The 17,210-nt window shown below is 40.9% G+C and overlaps 1 protein-coding gene across 2 annotated transcripts; it reads left to right on the top strand.

Moving 5' to 3' along the window:
• Nucleotides 1-3,934: 3,934 nt before the first annotated feature.
• SERPINB12 (serpin family B member 12) lies at nt 3,935-15,340 on the top strand. 2 transcript variants are annotated; one of them, XM_008052738.2, is made up of 7 exons: nt 3,935-4,102; nt 6,762-6,836; nt 7,990-8,130; nt 10,120-10,237; nt 12,459-12,601; nt 13,613-13,780; nt 14,838-15,340. In XM_008052738.2, the coding sequence occupies exons 1-7, from the start codon at nt 3,935-3,937 to the stop codon at nt 15,240-15,242; spliced, it is 1,218 nt and encodes a 405-aa protein (XP_008050929.1). In that variant the 3' UTR covers nt 15,243-15,340. The 2 variants fall into 2 exon arrangements, with proteins under 2 accessions (XP_008050929.1, XP_008050928.1); XM_008052737.2 differs by having other exon boundaries at nt 6,762-6,896.
• Nucleotides 15,341-17,210: the final 1,870 nt, after the last annotated feature.

Genomic DNA, 17,210 nt, shown 5'->3' with positions numbered 1-17,210 from the left:
TGTAAATTAATGCCTAGCTTTGTAACTGCTAATGCATTGTCCACTCTGTTAGGTCACTGATTTCTCAAAGGGAGAGATTATGTCTGATTCAGTTTATCCTTTTATAAACAGTGATTAACCCAGTGGGAGAACTTCACAATTAGGTTACTGTCAGGTTTAGGCAGTTTCTAATTCAAAAACCAACCCTTTCTACCAAAAACACTAAATAAACCATCTGAAGATGGTAATCAGCGGACATTTTGCTACTTATTTATTTATTGGTATTAGACTTAGAGTCTGTCATACTCAGTGATCTATCATAGAAACTCTCACTTATAAGCAGACCTAGAAAATTTATCATAAAATTGTAAGAAAGGAGTTGGCAGTAGTGGGATGCTGCCGGGGAGGGGGGGGACATTTTGTTATTAATGTAAGTTTTTTCCTATATTTTAGATTTTCATACAAAGCCAGAAAGAATCTTTCTATTATAAGTGCTTGCTTGTAGTCATACAATTTTAATAGTAACTCTCTGAATGGTTCTTTCTTTCAGGTTATTTTCTATGACTAGTATTCTCCCTTGGAAGCAAGGCAGCATTAAAGCTACATAGAACTGTAATGAAAACTTAGAAGCTGTCCGTGGTGTACAACCAGGCAACACTCAGAAAGGGGAGTCGTTTCTGGTGTGAGAGCTCACAGCAATTGAAGCCATCTCAGGAAACTTCTGGAAAGCAGTTCACAAAATTTAGAAGAGTTTTATTCAGAAATGCGCAGAGAGAGTTTGGGAATGTTCTGCAGCACACAGAATGAGTAAAGATAGTGCCAGAATTGGAAACAAGTGCAAAATACTATATGATCCAGTAGAAGGCAGGCCTGGGTATGGGGAGGTCTTAGCTGTGTTTTGCTCCTGGCCAGCTGAATGATGGTTGCAAGTCATTTCATCTCATCTGGCCTCAGCAATTTTTTTTTTAATCTTGAAAAGAAGGGAGTTGGCCTACATGAGCTGTCATGTCCTTTCTAAAGCAAATAAGATTCTCATCGTTCAGTTCTGGGTGTGCTCATGCCAGAAGGAAATACCTCCCACTCTGATGCTAGGGATACATCTTCAGAAGGGATCATAGGTAATGTCAAGCAATCAGCTGGAACAAGTAGAGAGTCAGGCTGAGTAATTTCTATCTTTCCATCCAAATCCCTTCTTTTCCCTTACTACCCTCTGACTCTAGTCTTCTTTGATGAATAGTAGTGACCAAATAGCCAGAATGTCCCTTACTTTCTCTTCCTTTGATGCTGAAGGTTTTGATCAGATATCAATCTAAGTTGCACAATGAAAGCTTTAAAAAATGTTAGACTGGCCAGCTGTGGTGGCTCATCTTTGTAATTCCAGCACTTTGGGAGGCCTAGGCTGGAGGATCGAGCCCAGGAATTTGAGACTATCTTGGGCAACATAGTGAGACCTTGTCTCTACAAAAAATTAAAAAATTAGCCTGACGTGGTGATGTGAGCCTGTAATCCCAGCTACTTGGGAGAGTGAGGCAGAAGGATTGCCTGAACCCAGGAGACAGAGACTGCGGTGAACTGTGATTGTGCCACTGCACTCCAGCCTGGGTGACAGAGTAAGGCTCTAACTTAAAAAAATAATTAGAATTATTATACTGCATTTCATACAACATTTTACGGTTAGACAAAAGCCTATGAAATCCCCTCAGCTCAGGCCATCTTTAAATTTATTGATTTTCTTTACTTTCTTAGTAGACTTGTTATTAAATGGGTAATGTGAGCCACTGTAGAGAAAATATGGACATGAAGACAGTTTTCAACATACTTTCAACATTTTCAAGTGTGAGTTTTGGAGATGTGATGCATTATTGAATTTTCAGAGATACCCAGGACATTCATTCCTTGGAAAACACCCACCTGTTAGGACATACTGCTTCTGAAAAATACTCTAATGGCCTTATGATTACTCACAAATTAGTTTTAAAATAAAAACTATGTCTCAAACCCAGCATCATAGGCACAAGATGAAAAATACAAGTCAGGTACAATCTTGGCCGAAAAGAATTGTCAGGATAAAAATGGACTATAAACCGAACAAGGGGAGAAAGTACCAAAGCACAGTGGGCATGTGCTTGATCAGCTTATCCTAAGTAGAGAAACAACTTAGTAGAAACAGTAGATAGATGACAAAGAGTACTTAGTTTGGAGTCAAGTACATGTGTGATTTGATTCTTCAGTTTTTTAATCTGAAAAAGGAGAGCGATGATATCTACCTTGCAGAGTGGTAGGATTAAACTTAATATCTGTCAAGTATTTAGCACTTAGGCACATTTTAAAAAAAGTTACATAATGTTCTCTTTTTGAATTAGTTTTTTCACAACCTAAAAAAGGCTAAAAGAGAGCCTAGGGAAAATGTGAAAACCAAATATATCATTCAATTTAATGCAGTAAGTATTTCTTAATGCTTACTGTATGTCACATTTCTGATGATAAAAACAAAAATATCTCACATTTTCATCTTGGAAATCTACAATATCCATAAACAAAGAAATAAAAGAAAATACATTTTATCTGAGACGCATAGATCCATGGTGACATCTACATAAGATTCTCTTGAAATTGTGGAACAGATTGGGTGGGGGAGGCAAGGAATCAGTTCTTAGGGAAGTCAGTCTTACTTTGGTACTATGTTACCTGTGGTTCTATACTGTTAAAGAGGACGATGAACTCAGTGACTTCCAGACCCTCAGCATCTTTCAAGATTTTCTTTTTTTGAGTAAGAATCTCGCTCTGTGGCCTGGGCTGGAGCGCGGTGGTACACTCACGACTGCCCCAGCGTCGACCTGTTCAGGCGATCCTTCCACCTCAGCCTTCCAAGTAGCTGGAACCACAGGCAATGTGCCACCATGCCTGGCTAAGTTTTAAAAATTTATTTATTGTAGACATGAGGTCTCGCCATGTTTCTGGTCTTGAACCCCTGAGCTCAGGCAATGCTCTTGCCTCTTCCTCCCAATCTTTTAAGCTTTATTACCTCCTGAACAATGTTCATGATGAAAGTGCCTTAAGTTCTGTAGGTTTCATGTGGGATGAGTCAAAATGGGGTGAGAATGTTAACGAGGGACATGACCCCTGACAGTTTGCTGGGCATATCCTCAATCAAGAACATTGAGAAAAAGAGTATAGGCAAAAGATGTAAGCAGAACCAGACACAGCCTGTGGAGAAGAATGAATTGATGTTTGCTTGGCTGTCAACTTGAGGAATAGTAGCCTTTGATGTCATTTTAAAGAACGTTCTACCACAAAATGGGTAGAATTGTGTTACCCAAAGATATGTTCGAGTCCTAACCTCTATACCCATGAATTTGACCTTATTTGGAAATAGGGTCTTGGCAGATATAATTAAGATGAGGTCATGCTGGGTTAGGATGGGCCCTAATTCAATGACTGGTGTCTTTCAATAAGAGGGAAATTTGGATACACACATGGATGATAAAGAGAAGATTGTGAAGATAGAGGCAGAGATTGGAGTGATTCATCTACAAGCCAAGAAATGTCAAGGGTTGTTGGCAGCCACCAGAAGCTAGGATAGAAGCATGAAATAGATTTTTCCCAAGAGTTTCAGAATGAACCAATTCTATTAACATTTTGATTTGGATATCTGATCTCCAGAACTGTGGGATAATAAATTCCTGTTGTTTAAACCACCCAGTTTGTGATAATTTGTTGTAACAACCCTAGGAAATGAATTCCCACAACTAAATGAAAGTAGATCTCTATTTATATCAATGTCAATATTGACACCAGTATTTATATACAGAGGCGATAATGACTTTAGTTTTCCAGTTTGTAATAAGATATTGAGTAATTGGGTATGTAAAAATAAGAATTGTTTATTTACGTATTTTTCTCCAATCACCATTTTCTCCCTCTCCTTTTTTTTTAGACTGCTACGAATTTTACAATGGACTCTCTTGTTGCAGCAAACACCAAATTTTGCTTTGATCTTTTCCAAGAGATAAGCAAAAATGATTATCATAAAAACATCTTTTTCTGCCCTCTGAGCATCTCGGCTGCCCTTGGTATGGTCCGTCTGGGAGCTAGAAATGACAGTGCACATCAGATCGATGAGGTATGTCTCCACAGGGTCCTGAATTCCAGGTTCGTACTCAAAGTCCGATCTAATCCCGCTCAGGCAAGCCAAGATGTTCACTGCACCCTGGGCTTGCTCGAACACTATATTGCCTCTGACCCCTCATTTGTATCCCCCCGCCTTGTTTTCCCTTGTATCTTACCATTCTTCAAGTTTCAATTAATTTTCACCTCCTTTATAGTGCTTCCCCAATCTCACCCATCTGATAGTTTTTCTCATTCACCTTCTCTGACTCTATCTCTGTCCATATGTCAGTCTCTCTTTTCCTGTATAATTACTGAGACCAATATTGTCAGTAATTTTTAGTATGTTATATGTGTTATCTGTCTCACTCATTTCATTAAATAAATATTTATTAAGTACTAGGCACCCAGTAGCTAGAGATCTTGGTGTCTTCTTTGTCTTTTCTCTTTCGTTCTCACTTTACACCACTTTTGTCAAAAAATCCTGTTGACTTTTCTCTTGAAATATATCTAGAATCCAGGCACGTCTCACAGTCTCCCTGAGGTCTGAACTGCTGTCTTTTCTAACCTGAATGCAGAGGCAACCGTCTAATAAGTTTTTCTGCTCCCACTGACAATCTGTTCTTAACACAGCATCACAAGACATCCTTTTAAGGTCTAAGACAGATCCTGCGTCTCATCTGCTCAAAACCCCACGGTTCTTGTTTCACCCTGATAGAAACCCGGGTGCTTACAAGCCCCTGAATCCCAGATAAACACTATAACTCCATCTTTACCCCTACCCCCTCCTCATCAGTGCTTGTCACACTGGCCTCCTGGCTTCCTTGGGTAAACCATGCCCACTCCTGTCTTGTGGACTTTGCTCTGGCTCCCTTTGCCTGATGGCTCTTTCCCCATAACTGATCTTAGCTAACTTTCTCCTTCAGACTTTGATCAGGGTTTACTTCCTCTGGAAGGCCCACACTGACCTCCCAATCTACTGCTGCATCTTGGCCCCTAATACCACAATGGCGCCTTGCTACTTTTCTCCACATGTCATTTTCCACCTTCTAACATACTGCATGCAGTAATTAATTACTATATGTACCGTGTATTGTATGCCTTCTCTGACTCATAGAACACAGAGATCTTTGTTCTAGAATAGTGCTTGGCTTAGAGTAGGCTCCCAACAAATATTTGAAAGAATGAAGGTGACAAGAACACCTCCCCAAATAAAGTGTAAGCTCCTGGGACTGTCTTATACTAACTTGGATCTAGCACATACCACAAGGGTTGTAGATAAATAAGGTTGTTGCCCCTGAGTATGGGGAACACAACTTTGTAGATTATGGTGGAACGTGTTTGGGATTGTTCTGCTTTATTCATCTACTTAGATTTTGTGTATTATTGTTTTCCTATTCATAATAAGTTTCTTATTATGCAAACGTAGTTTTAGGGTGTGCTTTGCATCCTCCAGGGCAGATTTCAGATGTTCTTTCCTCAGCCACTTGGGAATCACCTGCCAACAAACTGTGTCTGAGATGTGCAGGATGTGCCACTTGTCTTCTATGTTTCTGCATGACTCTGGACAACTTATCTTTGCTAATCTTGGTCCCTTGATTGATGTGGACTTTAGATCAGTGCTGTCTAACACAAATTAATGGGAACCACTTAGTAATTAAAAAAATTTTAGTAACCACATTCAAAAGGTAAAAAGAAACAGATGAGACTAATGTTAATAATAGCTTTTATTTAAACTGATGTCCCCCAAATACTGTCATATCCACATGTAATCAATATAAACATTTTAATGAGATATTTTACAGTCTTTGTATTTTGTACTGTCTTCAAGAATCGGTGTGTATTTTGCACTTCCTGTCAATTCAGACTGGCCATCTATGAAGTGGTCAATAGCTACATGTAGTTTGTGAATACCTCTATATTCTTTTTTTTCACTTGGAAAATATTATTTATTAATGTTATTAAATTAGAGAGAGAGAGAGAAAGAAAGGACATTCACCTCCCCAAGGTAGAGGAGGGGACCAAAGCTAGGAAACATGGCAACCATAGCTCAAAGAGCCATATGGACACAGCAGGGTTTAACAAAGCAATGGCAAATGACTGCTTAAAGTTGAAAACTTTAAACTTTTCCCCTTGATGGGGGGCAGGTCATAAAGGTGACTGGGTGGTGCTTTGTTCTACTTCATCACGAAAAGAACAGGTATGTACAGGTACTGACATCAGGTGTTGGACAGCAGGCAGATGCAGGGGTTAGTCACAAGATTGTTGCCATGGAGTCTGTGTCATGAAGGTCACAAGGGCTGATTAGGTCACTTTGTTTACAACACAACCGGGGGTGTTGTAAGACAATTATCAATAGATACCTCTGAGAAACTGGTTCTGTCCTTGGCTAGTGATTAGAGGGTAAATTAAAGTGAACCGATAAAATCTCTATATTCTTTTAGTTAGGTTATATTTATTTGCAAATGCATTCCCAGAGAGGTAGCATTCAGTTATTTCCCCTACACTGCACCTCATGGCCCAAGGAAAGAAACATCCACTTTCCTTTGCTGGTTGTTTTGTTTGACTGTGTAATCATTGTCATTGTCACATTATAAAATATGTTATTCAGAACTGCCACTATAAACTTCCCACTGTTCACATTGTCTGAAAATCCCTGGCCCATTATCACACAGGTACTACACTTCAATGAATTGTCCCAGAATGAAAGTAAAGAAACTGACCTTTGTCTGAAAAGCAGCAAGCAAAAAGTGCAATCTGACAGCTCTCTGGAAGGGCATCAAAAAACAAAAGAGTCTCTGGATCAGCAGGTGAGTCATCCCCATAAACCCCTGTCCCTCTTCTTTATATACCACTCATTCTGGCTGTAGTATATTTGGTGATGGTAGCTTATCCTTAGATGTTAGGTCTTGGTTGCCATCAACAGCAATAACCACATATGATCTGCAATTTTAGATGTTCTAGACTTTGAGCTAGTTTTCTATTTTTTTTTTTGAGTTGGAGTCTCACTCTGTCGCCCAGACTGGTGGCTCCTGGCCACCGCAGCCTTGACCTGCTGGGATCCGGCAATCCTTCCCTCTCAGCTTTCTGAGTGGCTGGAATTACAGGCATGCACTACCATGCCTGGCTGATTTTTTTTTTTGATTTATTGTGGAGATGAGGTCTCGCTGCCCAGGCGGGTCTCGAACCCGCGGGCTCAGGCAATCCACTCGCCTCAGCCTCCCAAAGTCGCGGGATTACAGGCTGAGCCACCGAGCCCGACTTGAGCTAGTTTTCTAAAGAGTAGGGTCTGGTGTCTTCTGCTCACAATAAAGCAAATTAGATGAACACCCTGTGACTCACCTACTGCTACAGGACGGAGGTTCCCAGTTCGGAGCATGGTTGAAGATGAAAGGTAGTAAGGGATAGGTTCAGCTGTGGAATTCTTACTCTCTCTCTCCACTTATGCCTGTTCTATTTCTTGCTGAAATCTGTACTGACACACAAAACTTTTATTGACTGTCTTCTACCAGGTATAGGAAAGATATTCCCCAGGGTATAGCTCCCTAACTTAGAAAGTTTAAGAGGAAGATGGAAAGATGTTGATCTCTCATATAATTTTGAATATAGAGAAAACTAGGATGACTGATTTAAAATATAGTGTGCATTGCTGAATCCTCTGGTACTTTTTTCCTGGATGATCTTGACTTGGATGTGGGAGCCATGATCTCCTTCTGGGACCACTTCTCACCCTCTGTTCCTCTGTTTTTACCAGCTCATTCCCTTACTAGGCAACAGAGGGAAATGATACCTTACTTAGCAGCTCTATCTTGCTTGGATACAAAATTTGTCCCCAGCCTTCAGTGGTGTTTAGTTCTTCTGATGGACACCTTTAAGGGCACATTTTGTTTCTTCTTTTGTTAGGCTGAGTCCTCAAATGATGAGAGTGAACTACTCAGCTGTTACTTTGGACAGCTTCTCTGCAAATTAGACAGGATCAAAAGTGATTATACCCTGAGTGTGGCCAACAGGCTTTATGGAGAGCAGGAATTCCAAATCTGTCCGGTGAGTTGTGCACAACTGGTGATTAAAGTCAACACATAAGTGAGTATCTGGGTCACTCACCTGCTATCTAGAACACAAATCTCTTTGAAAGGATGATGTGCTATGGACTGGTAGGTGTCCAGGACTCACCTCTTTCAGTCCTGCATTTGGGTCCTCTTCTCCCAGTTTTCCACTTGAGCAGTTTATGTGGTCCATTGTTAGTGGAATAGAGTGAGTGGAAAGGGGTATGAAATGAATAGCCTTCAGATAGTGGGCAGACTTGGTAATGGCATTCTCTCCTTACTGTCTTTTCTGATAAAGCAGCCTGATGGATGCACCTTGTGGCTCCCCTGCTGGTTGGCTACCCCATGGTACTGTTTCTTCCATAACCAGACCATGTCCCAGGGAGATTGTGCTCACAATGATTTGTGTGTGCATGTGTGTGTATGGGTGTGTGTGTGTGTGTGTGTGTGTGTGTGTGTGTGTGTGTGTTTTAAGTTGGAGTCTCACTCTGTCACCCAGACTGGAGTGCAGTGACACATTCTCAGCCACCCCAGTGTCCACCTGCTGGGTTCTGGTGATCCTTTCACCTCAGCCTTCTAAGTAGCAGGAATTACAGGTACGCACTACCACATCCAGCTAATTTTTGATTTATGGTAAAGATGAGGTCTCGCCAAGTTGCCCGGGCTGGTCTTGAGCCTGTGGGCTCAGACAATCCACTCACCTCAGCCTTCCGAAGTGCTGGGATTACAGGCTGAGCCACCGAGCCCAGCCACAATGCTCTTTTGAAGTGCAGTGGTGTAGAATTTTGGCACCTGGAGCTGAGAGGTCCAGGACTTGTTTCTGTGACTGAACAGTTTTGTACCTAGAGCAAGATGAGTCTCCATCTGGGCTTCAGTTTCCTCTGTAACTATTATAAGGAATCACATCCTACTATAAGGATTCACATACTGAGCAATAAACATGGGGCATGTGGCACAACTGGTTAGGGAGGGACTAGTCAGGGAAGGAGATAGCCTAATTTTGACCAAAATAAGTGTGCTCTCTTACAATGAAAATATTTTATATGCTGGATTTTAAAAAATAAAACAGCTTTTTTTGAGATATAAATTCACATATCATACAATTCATCTATTAAAAGTGCACAAACCACTGGTTTTGGTATATTATTAATTTTTAAAGATTGTAGTAAATTACATATAGCATAAAATTTGTCCTTTTTTTTTCTGAGTTGGAGTCTCACTCTGTCGGCCAGGCTGGAGAGCAGTGGCACACTCATGGCCACCATGGTGTCAACCTGCTGGGCTCTGGCGATGCTTCTGCCTCAGTCTTCCAAGTAGCCGGAACTACAGGCGAGTGCTACTATGCCCAGCTAATTTTTGATTTTATTGTAGAGTCAGGGTCTTGCCAGGTTGCCCAGGCTGATCTCAAACCCACGGCCTCTGGCAATCCACTCACCTCGGCCTCCCAAAGTGCTGGGATTACAGAGTGGGTCACCGAACCTGGCCAAAATTTGCCATCGTAACCATTTTTAAGTGTACAGTTCAATGGCATTGGTTACTTTCACAATGTTGTATAACTATCACCTTATCTATTTCTGAAGCTTTTAAATTGCTTCAAATAGAATCTCTGCAACCGTTGAGTGGGTTTTAATTCTTCAAAACAGAAACATTTTACAGCCAAGTCTTTCAAGGTATTTGATATTTATCTTGCAATGTCGTCACACATGGATTGTTTGAATAAAGTTTATTTGGCAGAAAAGACCTATGCTATTTTAATTACAGACTGCTTTGCGAATAAACATTCTGCATTCTAAATAGTCGCTACAAGAACAACAATGTCTCTGGTTAATTGAGATGGGGATGGATAGAAACTGCCAGGCTTGTCTTTGCAATGTGCAATGACCAGGCTCATCTTTCTCATGAGGCTTTTCATGATGGCTTCACTTTTCACAATCAGCATCACAGTATGATTTTATTACATTATTTCCCCTTTATTCCAATCGAACAGGAATACCTAGACAGTGTAATTCAATTCTACCACACAACGATTGAAAGTGTTGATTTTCGGAAAGACACTGAGAGGTCCAGACAAAAGATTAACTTCTGGGTTGAATCTCAATCCCAAGGTAAGAAAGACCAAACACATCGTAACTGGCATTCTTTTCCCTTTAAAAGAAAACCAGTTAGCCCAGTTTTTCAGATCCTTAGTCTGTTGGGATTCACTTATGAGGACTGTGTTCAAAGTATATTTTCAACAGCATCAAACTGTCAAAATGTTTAGATATTACTATTAATTACTATTACTCTTTTGGTCTCTGGTCATGATGGCAGTCTCTGGAAAAAAAGAAGGTTAGTGCCCTGAAGGGTCAGGACAAGCTTCTGGACACACACTAGGGCATCTTTTGATTGCCAGTGTGGGACTTGGGAAGATTTTCATCTGAAGTGAAAAGTTTGGAGTATGTGAAAACACAGGTAGTGCATTGCTTCTCCTGCCTTCAGAATAAGACAAGGACCCAGGGCATTTGCACACATTCTGAGTGACTGGCAGCCTGGGAGAGATAGTTGACTTACTTTGAAATCAGTGCAACACTCTCCCTTCTTCTCTTCCATTTGGTGGTATTTTAGCTTTGTCTTCTATCCTCTCACATCGACTTGGGACTGGGATACTTCTACCTGGCCTTTCCTTGGGAGGAGTCTCCAAATTCTCAAATTATGTGTTCTCCCTTCTTCCTCGTGCCACAAAATTTCCCACGCCTTTAAAGCCTTCACTCAGCTGTTAAGAGGAAAGCAATTCACAAAAGAAGTTCATACTGAGGCCTGAAGATGTCATTTCTCCTTAGTGAGTTAACTCCCTTAGAGCATTTTAAGTGTAGGTGATGTCAACATAGTCTTTTACTATGGGATTTAAATAGGGATCATCTTGTTAAGACCTCAGCAGGCAGGCATTCAACAAACTGGTGATTTGGTACTTTGAGGGAGAAAAGGACACATCCTGAAGATAGAGTATTGCATGGCAGCAGGGGGTTTTTCCAGTTATCTTTAGGGCTGTGTTACCCTGGAAGGAGCTCCAGAGCTGAGCTCAAAACTGGAAAGCCCAAGGACCCATCATGGCCAGTCTTGCTGCTTCTTGGCTGTGTGACCTCACCTCTCAATGGATGCAGTTTCTTCTTCTTTAAAGAAGGAATGACAGTTCTTCCTTTGCATGGTTTATGTGGGATGAAATGACAGAGGGCATGTAAAAGCCCCTATAAAATTGATTTGATACCAGGGCCTAGTATATTTATTTTATTTTTACTTTTATTTATTTTTTGAGTCGGAGTCTCACTCTATCGCCCAGGCTAGAGTGCAGTGGCACGCTCCTGGCCACCGCAGCCTTGACTTGCCGGGTTTAGGTAATCCTTCTGCTTCAGCTTTCTAAGTAACTGGAACTATAGGCGTGTGTCACCATGCCCAGCTACTTTTTTAATTTATTATAGAGACGAGGTCTCACCATGTTGCCCAGGCTGGTCTAGAACCCCTGGGCTCAGGCAATTCTCTCGCCCCTGCCTCCCAAAGTGTGGGATTACAGGCATGAGCCACCATGCCTGGTGGCCTAGTACATTTATATGCATTTTTTTCTGAGACAGGATTTTGCTTTTTCATCCAGGCTGGAGTATGGTGCCACAGCCTGAACCTCCTGGGCTCAACTGATCCTCCCGTCTCAGCTTCCCAAGTAGTTGGGACTATAGGCTCATGCCACTGTGCAAGGCTAATTTATTTATTTATTGTAAAGATGGGTTCTTAGTATGTTGCCTATGTTAGTCTTGAACTCCTGATCTCTGGTGATCCTCTCATCTTGGCCTCCCAAAGTACAGGGATTATAGACATGAGTCACTGTACCCAGTCTCATTTATTTGTATATTTGTTTATATATAAACATACATTCTATGCTTTTGGTAGGAAATTTATACCATATAGTTCTTTACTCAAGGAGATAATCATATAGTCAGGTGACTGGATTATAATTTGAAAGACAAACCATAGTCTAAAATATCTAATGATAAATTCCAACCACAAGTGATAGAGAGAATCAAAGGAGACTCCTTCAGTTTCAGGGCTCTGAATTGGAACCCTCTACAGGGTATAGTGAGAGGGTTCCTCCCCTGCCTCATGAACCCCACCCTTACTACCCCCCTGCCCCATTCAGGACTATGACTGGTTAGTCTTCTTGGGTTAGTTCTTGAACAAGGTACCCCCTAGCCTTGGGAATGTTAAGCTACATTTAAAAAATGACCTATCGACATGAATACTTTTGGTGCAATTCATACTCACAGTATTTACTGGGACCTTTTATTTATTTATTTTTAGGTAAAATCAAAGAACTCTTCAGCAAGGACACAATTGATAATACAGTTGTGCTGGTACTAGCAAATGCTGTTTACTTCAAGGCCAATTGGGAAAAATATTTTGATTGTGAAAACACAGTCGATGCACCTTTCTTTCTAAATGAGGTAATGTGTTAGAACATATGGGGCTCTAGCTATTCAACTCATAATTTTCACTAAGTGTGATTTGCAGTATGTAGACTCAAATCTAAAACTTAGGTCTCTGAGTTACAGATTAAATTTACAATAAGGACATTTTACTATGAATAAAAACCAGTACCTGAAGTTTATTGAACATATTTTCCCCCATATGCCTGTGTACTGAATATTTTTCCAATTGCTATTTCCTTCATTCCTCCAAATAACATTATGAGGTAAGCATTATGATGATTTCTGCTTAGGATTTGAGGGGAAAATGCAAAGGCTAAGTTGCTTAGTCAAATGCATGCTTTAGGATTCACTTCTGTGAGTATTTAACCTCTCCCCAAAACTGATGTTTTAAGCCACTGGGCTTCGCATGTGAGGAAAGGGCAAAGGTCAGATCCCAACCAATCATTTGTTATCTAGTTAGTATGTTACTGCGGCCAAATGTTTCTCTCAAACACTAAACATCCTCATCTGTAGATAGATGGCCCCTTGCTGGCCATCTTGTGGTTATCGTGAGGGTTAAGGTGCCTGGGGTGATGCCTTTTTTCTGACAGAAGCTTATGGACAGGTGTTGCTATTTAATACGGAGATGACTCTTGTTTAACGATGGCTCCCAATGGTGCTATGGTGGGTTCAGCCAGGCCAGAGGGGATGGGGTTGTGTGAGGCCAAGGGACTGCGGTGGGGCAGGTGCCGAGGATGGATGACTGACAGGGCTTGTTTCTGCTGATTTGGTTGGGGAAGATGCTTAGATAGAAAGTCTACAACAGTAGTGGTCTTGGAGTTGAAGAACTGATTAAAAAGACCAAAAGATAAAGTGTTGACTAAGTATGGGTCAACTGATCAGTGGGGAGACTTTCTTAGGGTGGCTCAGGACTCTGGTGCAGACCTTCCTCATCTTTATGAAGCACTCTTCTCAGAGAAGTTGCAGCCATGTGAGTTTGTGAGCTTACCATGGCAGTCCTGTGACTTCCTGCCTTATCTACTGCAGAATGAAAAGACAAATGTGAAGATGATGTCTCAACAAGGTCTCTACAGAATTGGATTCATAGAGGAGGTGAAGGCGCAGATCCTTGAAATGAGATATACCAAGGGGAGGCTCAGCATGTTCGTTCTGCTGCCGACTTTCTCTGAAGATAACCTGAAGGGTCTGGAAGAGGTAAATCTTCATTTCCATGTCTCTAAAAACATTTAATTATAGATCTTCAGAGAACAACACTATCTACTATCTATCTTCCTGAGGAAGGATGATACCTGAGCTATCGGAGATATCAAAGAATACATAAGATTCTAAGTTAGAGTAGATTTTTAGTCTTCATTTGTTTAGACCTAAAGAGCCAATGCCAAAAACATTGGAATTGGAGTTTTCTCTCTAATCTCATAGATCTCTGCAACTATTTTTCCAGATCAAACGTTGGAATTAGAGTTTCCTCTCTAATCTCATAGATCTCTGGAACTATTTTTCCAGATCAAAGAAACTGGGCTCAGAGTAACTTGAGAATTGCTACAATAGCTTTTTCTTTTCCCCAAATATCCTGACTTTTGGTCTCTTACTCAGACAAATTTTTTAATAACCCTGTTTGAAACCCTTTGACTGAATCTTGCTTTGGGGTAAATGTGCCTTGATAGAAATTTAGATACTGACACTGGAATAGACTACTTGTGTGGTAGGAATTAATGGAGGCTGGAGAAGCTCTCAGCTACATATTGCCCAAGGTGGTGAAGAGCTACGGATGGAGGGCAAGAGAAAGTGAGAGAGAAATGCTGGCATAGCAGGTATAGCAATTACAATATCTTTAACAGCCATTATTCAAAATTTTCTATGTGCCAGCACTGTTGAGTACCTTATATATATTATTTTGTTAATCCTTGAAAGGGCCTTATTGTACTATCTCTTTTTTAGAAGAAGAAATTTAACTTTGGACTGTTAGAGCTTGGCCAAGGCACCCAACTATTCAGCTGAGCTTTGCTGGGTTTTGAACACTCATTTGTCAAACACCAAAGAACGCTGGAGCCCAAATTGTCTTGTAACTTATTCTAAAAAGGGCATATTTGCTTGGAGAAATTTTAAATGAAACAAAACCATTCTGAAGCTTAGAGAAAGACCTGGAAGGTTGTCCCTGGCTGTTGAAATGGACTCAGACACTTTAAAGTAATTGGGACATGTTTTTCAGGCTCATAATCTGATGCTAAATATTATTTCCTTCCTCTTGTAGCTCGAAAGGAACATCACCTATGACAAAATAATGGCCTGGAGCAGCTCAGAAAACATGTCAGAAGAAACAATAGCTCTCTCCTTCCCCCAGTTCACCCTGGAAGACAGCTACAACCTCAATTCAGTTCTACAAACCATGGGCATTACGGACATCTTTGATGAAAGGAGGGCTGATCTGACTGGAATTTCTCCAGATCCTAATTTTTATGTGTCAAAAATTGTCCACAAGACTTTTGTGGAGGTAGATGAAAATGGCACACAGGCAGCTGCAGCCAGCGGGGTTGTTGGTGTGACAAAGTCATTGCCATCCTTGGTTGAGTTCAATGCCAACCACCCTTTTCTCTTTTTCATAAGACACAACAAAACCCACAGCATTCTCTTCTACGGCAGGATCTACTCTCCTTGAAAGGGATACACTGTCTAGTACTTAGGAGCTGGCGGAAAGTGGCAATATGATCTTCCCCTTCGTAACGTGGGCACTTGTGTTCTGCTGATGTCTAAAGCTGACCATATTGCTTTACTGCTCTACATTCTTTTCTTCTACTCATTAAGCTGTGCCTGTCCTGATCTTTCTGTCACCCTGTAGCTGATTTTATCTGAATCTGTTATTATTGAAAGGCCCTTCCCTCCCTCCCTAATTTTTTCCCATCCTAAACTCTCAATCATACAAATTCACCCTCTGAGACCTTAAGGTCAACATGATTTAGAAAGGTACCTACCTCCTTATGAAGGAATCTTGAAAGGTCAGGTCATTAGACCGTTTCTAAGAGATGGGAAACGCAAAAGCCACTTTCACATAGGTGGCGAGAGATCTTTGGAATGTATTTTTGGAAACTCAACTCTATTTTTTGGGTAGTATTAATTGTGCTATTACTAGGCAAGATGCCCTACCTATTCCTTTTACATCATCTACTGCATGGAAGATGTCCTTTGAGGTCTTTTTACTTGGGAGATGGTAAGACTTGGGGGTGTATTGAAATGATGGTTCAAATCCTCCAAACAGCACTATTTTTGCACAGAGCAGGAGAATGATATTTGTCTTGTGAGTCTGACAATGACTCAGGAGTTGGCAAGGGAATTTAGAGGACATTGGTCTCATATTTCCTTATGGATTACTCTAGGGATTGGCATCAAGCACTTCCCCCTGCCTCTTCTTCACCCTTTCCTCAGAGAATTCCCTCTGTGGCTACACACTCAGCAGGTCGAGGTGGGGAGAGAAGTGCTGCTGTAATTGTAGACTGCTGAGCTCCCTATTGCTCCCTCTCAATCCTCTGGTCTTGTGGACAAATTTGTCCTCCCAGAGGCCTGACCACATGGTGAAAGCAGGTCTCTGGGCACAATGCCCGTAGAAACACTATTGTCAGGTAGGCCGTTGGCTTCAGCTCAAGCTCTAGTTTAAAAAGGGTGGATGCCAGAGTGCTCCTCCTCCCGAACTTGGAACTTGCTCTCTTACATGGCAGTCTGAGTTCTTGATTTCTGCTTTAGCAGAACACTCTGGAATGACCACTGACACGTCTAACTCAAGTCTCTTTTGAATCTGTCTATTTTCTGTCAAGGTGAATTTCTGGTCTAGGTTGTGGCGCAGTTTCCTTGGCTGCCTCACGACCGTTTGATCCTGGCTGCCACTGCATCTGTTAAGAGTGGCTGTAGCAGTTTTTGCAGAAGGAGGCAGCTCCAGTACTGCTCCAATGCTGCCTCCCCCTATTCCTTCCTACCCCAGTGATTTCTTTGTGCTGTGAAAGGCAAGTCTTATGTTCTTCATGTGGCTTTCTCATCGTCGATGCTCATTTATGGTCTAAAACAATTTGTTGTTGGTAATATGACACAATGTGAGGCAGTCCTTCTTCTGAAATGTGTGAAAGTTTGGTGTCTTCTGTAGCTCCTTTTGGGGTTGAGGCTTTGAGGGCTGATTCTGTGTCTGACTTGGCATCACCGGCAGACACAAACTAGATAACTATGACCTGTATATAGGTCTCCACTGTCTGGCATTTCTTGTACTCTTATGCTTTTACCTAGTAAACATGTTTATTTTTTCATTTATATTGGGATTTCTCAGAATTTGAAGCATGAGAAAGAAAATGTATCTTTTTACAATAGCAAAAAAGAGTACAATTCTGAAATCTTTATGTAAATTAGTAATATATTCTTTACTAATCTTTGATTGATTAAAGTGTTTCTTCTTAATGAATAAAGCATTTTTGATGTTAGTTAAAATATGTATGCTATGTTGCCAGCTGACTTTTTAAAGTAATATACATTTGATGCTTAAATGTTTCATCCAAAAAGAAAGAAACACATAATCTATGAAACTAACAATTCATCTCAGTTACTTAGGAAAAATATCTTGCCTCGGTAATTATTTCTCCCAACTTTC

This window comes from Carlito syrichta, unplaced genomic scaffold (assembly GCF_000164805.1).
Source record: "Carlito syrichta isolate Samal-C Ts95f unplaced genomic scaffold, Tarsius_syrichta-2.0.1 Scaffold287401, whole genome shotgun sequence".
NCBI classification, from domain to species: Eukaryota; Metazoa; Chordata; class Mammalia; order Primates; family Tarsiidae; genus Carlito; species Carlito syrichta.
Note: the sequence above shows the minus strand (reverse complement) of the source record. Positions and strands in the feature narration are given on the sequence as shown.

Excerpts from the sequence above, each read along its gene's own strand:
- SERPINB12 (XM_008052737.2), top strand. The coding sequence starts at position 3,935 with ATGGACTCTCTTGTTGCAGCAAACACCAAATTTTGCTTTGATCTTTTC. Across the intron at positions 6,897-7,989 it reads AAGAGTCTCTGGATCAGCAG|GCTGAGTCCTCAAATGATGA; the intron begins GTGAGTCATCCC and ends TTCTTTTGTTAG. Across the intron at positions 13,781-14,837 it reads ACCTGAAGGGTCTGGAAGAG|CTCGAAAGGAACATCACCTA; the intron begins GTAAATCTTCAT and ends TTCCTCTTGTAG.